This window comes from Chiloscyllium plagiosum, chromosome 9 (assembly GCF_004010195.1).
Source record: "Chiloscyllium plagiosum isolate BGI_BamShark_2017 chromosome 9, ASM401019v2, whole genome shotgun sequence".
NCBI classification, from domain to species: domain Eukaryota; kingdom Metazoa; phylum Chordata; class Chondrichthyes; order Orectolobiformes; family Hemiscylliidae; genus Chiloscyllium; species Chiloscyllium plagiosum.
The window spans coordinates 69457072-69466664 of record NC_057718.1 but is presented as its reverse complement, the minus strand read 5'-3'; the positions used below and the strand labels follow the sequence as shown (position 1 = coordinate 69466664).

The 9593-nt window shown below is 41.0% G+C and overlaps 1 protein-coding gene across 1 annotated transcript in view; it reads left to right on the top strand.

Annotated features, from left to right (window-relative positions):
- Nucleotides 1-9593, top strand: part of fndc1 (fibronectin type III domain containing 1) — a 355166-nt gene that overhangs the window by 284549 nt on the left and 61024 nt on the right. Inside the window, exons 15-16 of the mRNA XM_043696167.1 lie at nucleotides 4701-4829; nucleotides 6743-6973. Coding sequence (XP_043552102.1) covers nucleotides 4701-4829; nucleotides 6743-6973 — 360 coding nt within the window. The remainder of the gene's footprint in view (nucleotides 1-4700; nucleotides 4830-6742; nucleotides 6974-9593) is intronic.

The following is a 9593-nucleotide window of genomic DNA, read 5'->3' as shown; positions in this document are numbered from 1 at the left end:
CTTGTTATGGTTGGAGGGGTGGGGTCTGAGGGCAGAGGTGCGGGATGTAGACGAGATGCGTTGGAGGGCATTTTTAACCACGTGGGAAGGGAAATTGCGGTCTCTAAAGAAGGAGGCCATCTGGTGTGTTCTGTGGTGGAACTGGTCCTCCTGGGAGCAGATACGGCAGAGACGGAGGTATTCCCAATTCACTGAACACACGATGGGCCTACTTCCAGAGTGGGACTAGTGTATATTTAGTGTAAATCATAGAACCCCTACAGTGTGGAAACAGGCCTTTCCGCCCAACAAGTCCACACCGACCCTCCGAAAAGTAACCCACCCAGACCCATTCCCCTACCCTATATTTACCCCTGACTAATGTACCTAACCTACACATCCCTGAACACTATGGGACAATTTAGTATGGCCAATTCACCTAACCTGCACATTTTTGGATTGTGGGAGGAAACTGGAGCATACGGAGGAAACCCATGCAAACAAGGGGAGAATGTGTAAACTCCACACAGACAGTCGCCCAAGACTGGAATTGAACCTGGGTCCCTGGCGCTGTGAAGCAGCAGTGCTAACCACTGAGTCACCGTGCCGCCCCACGTTTATGTAATTTTTGTGGTACAGACTCAATAGGCTAAAAGGCCTCCACGTTATTGAATAATTTGGCAATCAAATCTGCGGGGAAATTACAAAGAGATGCCAACATCGCAATGACCTAGATATAGACCAGGATATTAGGGGTGTAAGAGCAGCAAAGGACAAGCATTTCTAGATAGTGTTCCAAAGAACTTCCTGCAGCAATATGGTTCTAATCAACAGGAAAGGATGCATTGTTGGACCATGTTCTAAGAAATGAGCTGGGCCAAATGGATCAAGATTCTGTGCGAACATTAAGGAGACAGAGATTATTGTATTATAAGGTTCAGGATAATGGTGAGAATGAAAATGGTCAATCCTGAGTAAGAAAATTCAGTTGGTGGAAAGTAGACTTCAGTGGGGCAAGAATAGAGCTGAGATGGATAGATTGGAATGAAAGGTTGATGAGAAAAACTGTCACTATACAATTGGCTACCTTCAAAAGAGATGTTCAAGTATCTTTCCTCAAAAGGGAAAGGTAGGACAAGCTAATCCAAAGTTTCCCTAATGACAAAGACAATAAAGAACAAGTGTTCTACATCAGGTAGAAAGTCTAATTGATAAGTAAGAGGAATATAGGAAGTTCAGAGGGAGGTCAAAACAGTAATAGCGGAAGCAAATAGAAAATCTGAGAAGAGACTAACAGCCACACAGAATTTAAGCATATAAATTGTAAAGTACAGGTTAAAGGAGGAGAATGGCTGTTCATAGACCCAAAAGGAAATGTACATGTGGAAGCAGGGTATGACTAAAGTGTTAAATGAATGCTTTGCATCTGACCTTACCAAAGAGCTAGATGCCACTCAGACCATAGAAATATGGGAGGAAATTGTATCACTAAAAGGGCTAAAAATTTATAATGAAGGTCTTTTGGATAGACTGTGGATATTTTAAGTTGTCAAGTCACTGGAAGTGGATGAAGTAAATCCCAGGATATTGAAGGAAGAATGAGTTGAAATTGCACAGGGCATTGGCCCATCTTACATAATCTTTCAGAGACCTGGGGGAGGTGCCAGAAATAAAGAGATTTGCAGACATCACACCTTTGTATCACAACAGTTATAAGAAAAACCCCAGCAATTACAGACCAGAGAGCTTCTAGGAACAATTATTCAGGATAGAATTTGGAACACGTGGAATAAAAGGGATTGATTAGGAAAGGCCCATGTGGATTTTTAAAGACGTTGTGCTTAACTAACTTGCTGGAATTGTTTTTGAAGAGGGAACAGATAGTGAGGATAATACACTTAATGTGGTGTACATGGACTTCCAAAAGGCATTCAGTATAGTGTCACAAAATAGGTTGTGAGAAAAGTAAAAGCAATAGAATAAAAGGAACAGTAGCAATGTGGACTCAGGCGACTGACTGTGTGGAGTTTGCACATTCTCCCCGTGTCTGCGTGGGTTTCCTCCGGGTGCTCCGGTTTCCTCCCACAGTCCAAAGATGTGCAGGTCCGGTGAATTGGCCATGCTAAATTGCCCATAGTGTTAGGTAAAAAGGGGTACATGTAGGGGTATGGGTCTGGGTGGGTGCGCTTCGGCGGGTCGGTGTGGACTTGTTGGGCCGAAGGGCCTGTTTCCACACTGTAAGTAATGTAAAAAAGTAATCTAATCTGGACACAAATTTTGCTGAATAATATGAAATGGCGAATAATGGTCAAAGGATATTTTTCAAGTTGGGCTAACATTTGTCATGAGGTTCTCTCGGGGTCAATACTGGAATCCTTGCTTTCCTGACAATATTAATGATCTAGATAATTATGTCCAGGTGGTAATTTCACAGTTGGCAAATGATGCAAAACTTACAAGCATAGTAAGTTGAGAGGAGGACAACTTAGAACTTAAAAATGACATGGATGTGTTGGTGGAGTGGGTGGTTAGTGGCAAGGAGGTTCAATGCAGTGAAGTGTGAGGTAATGCAATTTGATAGGAATTATCAAAAGATACAATGGGATATTGATCATTGCAGACATGGGAAGAGAACTGGCAGATGGGGTTTAATCACAAATTGGAAGATCAAATGGTAAGGAAAAGTATAGTTAATGGCAGGATTCTGAAGAGCATTGATATGCAGAGGGATCTTGGTGTTCAAGTCCATAGCTCCCTCAAAGAGGCCATGCAAGTAGATAGGGTGGTAAAGAAGGCCTATGTGTATTTGCCTACATTGGTTGGGGAATTGAGTACAAGAGTCAGGATGTCACATTGCAGCTTTATAAGATTTTGGCTCGGCTACACTTACAGTATTGCATTCAATTCTGGTCGCCACATTACACAAAAGACGTGGAGGCTTTGGAGAGTGTGCAGAAGAGGTTTACCCAGATGCTGCCTGGTTAGAGGGTATGAACTATAAGGAGAGGCTAGAAAAACTCTGATTTTCTTCTCTGGAGGTGTGGAGTCTAATAGGACACTTGATAAGAAGTCTATAAAATTATTGGATGGAAAGATAGGGTTGACAGTCAGAATCTTTTTCCCAGAGTTGAAATATCTGATATTCGGGGTACGCATTTAAGGTGGGAGGGAGAAAGTTCAAAGGAGATGTTTTTTTGCGCAGAGTGTTAGGAGTCTGGAACACTCTGCAAGGGGTGGTAGAAGCAGATACATTAGGGGTGTTTAATGGACTTTTAGATGAACACATGAATATTTGAAGAATGAAGGGATATGGACCAAGGGCAAAAAGAAGGGATTAGTTTAATTTGGCACAACATTCTATGTTCTATGTTTATATAGTATCCTGGGTTTTATCAATAGGAGCTGAAAATGTGTTGCTGGAAAAGCGCAGCAGGTCAGGCAGCATCCAGGGAACAGGAGAATCGACGTTTCGGGCATAAGCCCTTCTTCAGGAATGAGGAAAGTGTGTCCAGCAGGCTAAGATAAAAGGTAGGGAGGAGGGACTTGGGGGAGGGGTGTCGGAAATGCGATAGGTGGAAAGAGGTCAAGGTGAGGGTGATAGGTCAGACTGGGGTGGGGGCGGAGAGGTCAGGAAGAAGATTGCAGGTTAGGAAGGCAGTGCTGAGTTCGATGGATTTGACTGAGACAAGGTGGGGGGAGGGGAAATGAGGAAACTGGTGAAATCCGAATTCACCCCGACCTCAAATTCACCTGGACAGTCTCAGATTTCTCCCTCCCCTTCCTCGACCTTTCTATTTCTATCTCAGGCGACCGAATCAACACGGACATCTATTACAAACCGACCGACTCCCACAGCTACCTGGACTACACCTCCTCCCACCCTGCCCCCTGTAAAAACGCCATCCCATTCTCCCAATTCCTTCGTCTCCGCCGCATCTGCTCCCAGGAGGACCAGTTCCAAAAACGTACAACCCAGATGGCCTCCTTCTTCAAGGACTGCAATTTCCCACCTGATCTCCAGCATCTGCAGACCTCACTTTCTCCTCAAAGATTTTATCAATAGGAGCATAACATTCAAAAGTAAGGAGGTTATACTGAACTTGTTTGACATCACCAAGAGTATTGTATCCACACTATACAAAGGATGAGAATGCACTGGAGAGAGTGCATTGGAGAGATTTACAAGAATAGTTCAAGGGATGAGAAACTTCAGTTATGAGGATAAATTGGAAAGATTCTCCTTCAAGAAAAGTCTAAAAAAAGATCTAATAGACATTCTCAAAATCATGAGGGGACCAGATAGAGGAGAAACTCCCCACTTGTAAAAAGATAGTGAATGAGAGGGCAGCGATTTAAAGTGATTTGCAAACGACGCAGGTATGATGTGAGTAAAAGCTTTATTCACAAGTGGTTTGAGTCTAAATGTACTGCCTGGATCCATGATGGGGATAGTTTCAATCAAGATATTCAAGAGGGTGTTAGATGATTATTTAAATAGAAACAATGTGTATTGAGGGTGGCATTAAGTCATGATGCTCTTTTGGAGAGCTGGTGCAGATACAGTGGGCTGAATGATTGTGTCCTATGACTTGACACTTTCTTGATTTTTGTGATAACTGAACGCTGTGTCCTTTTGATGGCAGTATTGAAACAAGTGCGGAAAGATTGATTAATCCTGTTTCTTGTAGTACCTTAACAGCACTTTTCTTGTATTTTCCAAGGTTTTCAGCTGATTACAACTACTTTGCCAACCATAGCTGATCCTCCAACAAAGAAGGAGCACACCATACGGCCATTCCACATGATTCCACAATCAGAGTTTGACGTAGCAGGAAAGAAACGATTTGTAGGTGTGTACTTATCTTTAAATATTTTGCTGGTAGACTTAATGCCCCCTCGATTACTCAATATCATATATTCTCATTGAAATAGCAAGCTTCGACCACATTCACTGAATTAATATCAACTTTCAGTGTTGTTCTACTATGGTTAGCATTATGGTTGGATCCCACGTGAAATTCCCCTGTTCAGTACAATCTCAAACCATTTGGTTTTTGAGTGAGAAAGAATGAACTGGTTCACCTTCTCTATTCATCCACTCCTTGGTCAATTTCAACAAGATTAATGTAAAAATGATCACTTTCCTCGGGCTTATATTTTTCCCAGTTTTAAAAGGAGCAATCTAACTCTATTTAACAAATAGGGTGAGTTTATTAAACCATGAATCTGATACAAATTGTTGCTGTGTGAATGAAGATGGGCTGCTAAACTGAACAGATTTTGTGGCTTTATTTGATGCTTTCACATCACGTGAGAAGGATTATTGAACTTGAGACACTGCATTCAGGTACTCAGAGTTAGAATGCTGGCCATCTCTAGCAGTTCTTTTGCTACCTTCACAGTATCTAAACAGTTGCTGATGAATAGAAGGTCTCTTCTGCTATCTACATCACCAGGGTCTCTAGTGCTGTTTCTCAGGCCATGCTTTCTGTTCTCTTGTGCCATGTTTAGACTTCTTCCAAGTCTGACTCTTTTACCAAGCCACTTCGAATGCCTGCTCTCAGACTTGTTTTAAGTCATGCAGGCTGATTTTTTTGGTGCCAGCTGTGACCTTTGACTTTCTGCTGCAGTATGCAGCCACTCAATAGTGTGTGCTTTTCTGGGTTAATTATACTGAATGATCTTCTTACCTTTCTCTCCCTCATCCAATTTTTGCCTCAAAATAATTTTATTTTATATGTCTTTGTGATTGTGATGATGGAGTTCTGCCACTCAGCTGTAAAAATAGATTAAGTAGATTTCAATGGACCCTACTGGGTTACATAAATCACTATCCATGCTATGCTACCACTATATTAAAAATGTATAGAGGTTTGAAAGATTCATGCTTGGGAAGGCCACCATTATTGGACATCCTTAGTTTTTTATAAGAAGGTGGATAGTGAACCTCTACCCTGAACTGATTATATAGATGCTCCAACAATGTTAGTGGCTGAGGAGTTCTAGGATATAAGTACATCTCCAATTTCAACTTTCCATTGGAAGTCTGGACAATCCTTAACCACTTGTGGATGGTCCAAAAAAGATACTGCCACTTGCTCAACAAGTAGAATATAAGTAACAGTTCAAATTGGGATTGTGGTAATCCATACCAGACCATCACCCATAAATTGAGTTTCTGTGTGGAGAGATCCATTCCGGCAGGCTTTACAATCATTCACATTCCATTAGCTGTAGTTCTTGAATGGATTATTAACCACAACAAACAATAACTAATTTGCTAGCCATTAAAAAAGTATGCGAATTTTATGTGAAGTTGCACTTGATTCCTGAGACTCACCACCTTCCTTAAAAATACCATCAGAAAGATGTTTTTATTTATCTAGATTATGTTTTCATCAAAGACCATAAACCCATTATTTATCATTATAAGGGCCTTGCTGAATAAAAGACATATTGTCCAAGTTTTTCAATGTATTCATCCGGATAGAACTTCAAGAATAAGAAGTCAATTTTTTTATTCCTTTTGAGGTTTGGGTTTCTTACAATTTTGTTCTGTTGAGTGCAAAATAAAAAGTTTTATCAGTATGTCTCTTCAGCATTACTCAAACTCTGTTCTACCAAGTGACTAATTAAAAAGACAGTAGTCCTAAATACAGTTTAGCAAGCTTGTAAGTCGGTAGTTTTCTAGATACAATGTTAGGTTTTTAATAGTGAGAAATGAAGTTGTCTAAATGTTTTCAATGCTTTGACCTGTTTACAGCTACTCATGTAAATTACATCAGCAAAGATCCAACAGCACCATGTTCATTGACAGAAGCACTAGAGCACTTTCAAGTGGATTCACTGGTGGACATTATTCCAAAAGACTTGAAGGATAACACCCTACCTCCTGAGCAAGCTCCACGCAACATTACTATTGTTGCTGTTGAAGGTTGCCATTCCTTTGTAATCCTTGACTGGGCAAAACCTTTGAAGAATGAATTTGTAACAGGTAGAGATGAACAGTTCCATATTAATTTGTTTCATATTTGTTCTTGTAAATGTAATATTTATTTCCCATCTCAAATTTCTTTGGGTCAGCCATTTGGAGTAAGAATTAAGTTGTATGTGGCCTCAATCATATGGTCATAGCAGAAAGATCTTTCATGAAAAGATCACTGTAACAACAGCTCGCATTTGCACAGCAAGTTTAGTCTCAAAGTGCTTCACAGGCAAGATCAGCCAAAAAATTTATATTGGCCCACATGAGATACTAGAAAGACAGAGTGATAAAGAGATCAGCAGCTTAAAGATAGAACTTCACAGCTTATTGCCGACGTAACTCGAGACACTGCAGCCAACAGTGAGCAATTAAAATCAATGGTGCACAAAAAAGCCAGAATTTGAGGAGCCCAGATGTTTATATAATTTATTATCTCTGTTTGTAAATGTCTGACTCCCTTATTTCTAGATATTGATATCCATTTAAAGAATCTCCCATGAAAGGAAATATCCTTTCATCATCTACCCTGTCAAGATTGTTCCATTTCATCAAGTTGCCTTTGATTCTTCTAACCTCTAGTGGATACAAACCTAGCCTGTCTAATCTTCACTCATAAGACAACTGCCCATCTCATCTGATTAATCTAATTAACCTTCTCCAAATTGCTTCAAACGCATTTACATCCTTAAGTGATACTGTACGCAGCACTCACAAGTGGTCTCACAAGTGCCCTGTACAACTAAACATAATCTCCTATTTTTGTATTCATTTCCCCTTGTGGTATATAACAACTTTCCATTAACTTTTCCTAATTACTTGCTGTACTGCCTTTCATGATTCATGCACTCGGATATCAAGATCCCTTTGCATCTCAGCTCAGCAAGCTCTCACCAGTTCAATATATGCATTTATGTTTGTGCTACCAAAATAGATAATTTTATATTTTCTTGCATACTATATTTGCAGGATCTTTGCCTGTCACTTAACCTATCTTTTTGTAGTCTCCTTATGGTTTTTCACAACTTGCCTTTTTGCTATATTTGTGTCATCAACAAATGTAACAGCCATACTTTCCATCATTTCCTCCAGTCGTTTTTCTGCACTGAAACAGTTGAGGTCCCAGCATCAATATCTATGGCATACCACTCATTACATCCTGTCAACATGAAAGACCCACTTTTGTCTCCTCTGCCTTGTGTTGGCCAGCCAATCTTTTACCCATTCCTGATGAAGGGCTCCTGCTGGAAACGTCAATTTTCCTGCTCCTCAGGTGCTGCCTGACCTGCTGTGCATTTCCAGCACCACTCTAATCTTGACTCTAATGTCCAGCATCTGCAGTCCTCAATTTCACCTAATTAGATTAGATTAGTTAGTGTGGAAATAGGCCCTTCGGCCCAACAAGTCCACACCGACCCGCCAAAGCACACCCACCCAGACCCATTCCCCTACATTTACCCCTGCACCTAACACTACAGGCAATTTAGCATGGCCAATTGACCTAACCTGCACATTTTTGGACTGTGGGAGGAAACCGGAGCACCCGGAGGAAACCCACGCAGACATGTGCAAACTTCACACAGTCAGTCGCCTGAGGCAGGAATTGAACCCGTGTCTCTGGCGCTGTGAGGCAGCAGTGCTAACCACTGTGCCACCGTGTCGCCCACTAATCTTTTATCCATGTTAACATGCTACCCGTAGTCCATGAAGTTTCAATATCTGCAACAACCTTTGATGTGATACTTTATCAAATGACTTTTGAATACTTTTCAATACAGTACATCCTCAGTTTGCCCTTCATCCACAGCATGTTACTTCCTCAAAGAACTCCAATAGATTGGGGAAACATGATTTTACTTTCATGTTATCATGTTGAATCCTTCTAATTACCTTGAATAAAAAGTGCCCTGCTATTGCTTCTTTCATAATAGCTTAACACCTGTGGTTGCTATGTTACTTGAGAAGATTCTGAGGGATAAGATATACATGCATTTGGAAAGACAGGGTTTGATTAGGAGTAGTCAGCATGGCTTTTTGCTTGCAAGATAATGCCTCACAAATTTGTTAGATTTCTTTGATGAAGTGACCAGGGAGGTTGATGAGGGCAGGACGGCAGATGTAGTCTTTATGGATTTCAGTAAGGCCTTTGGTGAGGTTCCACATGGTAGACTACTCTGAAAGGTTAGATCCCATGGAATCCAGGGGCAGCTAGCAAATTGGATACAAAACTGGCTTCACGTAGGAAGCAGGGTATAATAATTGAAGAATGCTTGTCAGACTGGAGGCCTGTGATTATTGGTGTACCTCAGAGGTTGGTGCTGGGCCCATTGCTGTTTGTTATCTATTTCAATAATTTGGATGAGAATGCACAAAATTGTGAGAAACAAAGCTCACTCACTTCAATAATTTCAGCCCGAGACAAGATCTGAAGCAATCAGTATGCAAGCGTGGTGCCTAAAATAGACACGCAGAGTTTAGCAAGTACAAATCCTATATAGGATTCAGTACTCCAAACCCGGTGCCCATTACTATTGTTTATCTCTTGCCTTATCCGGCCTTGTGCATAACAAAGTACAAGTTTTACTTGGCTATGTGGGCAGCACGGTAGCACAGTGGTTAGCACTGCTGCCTC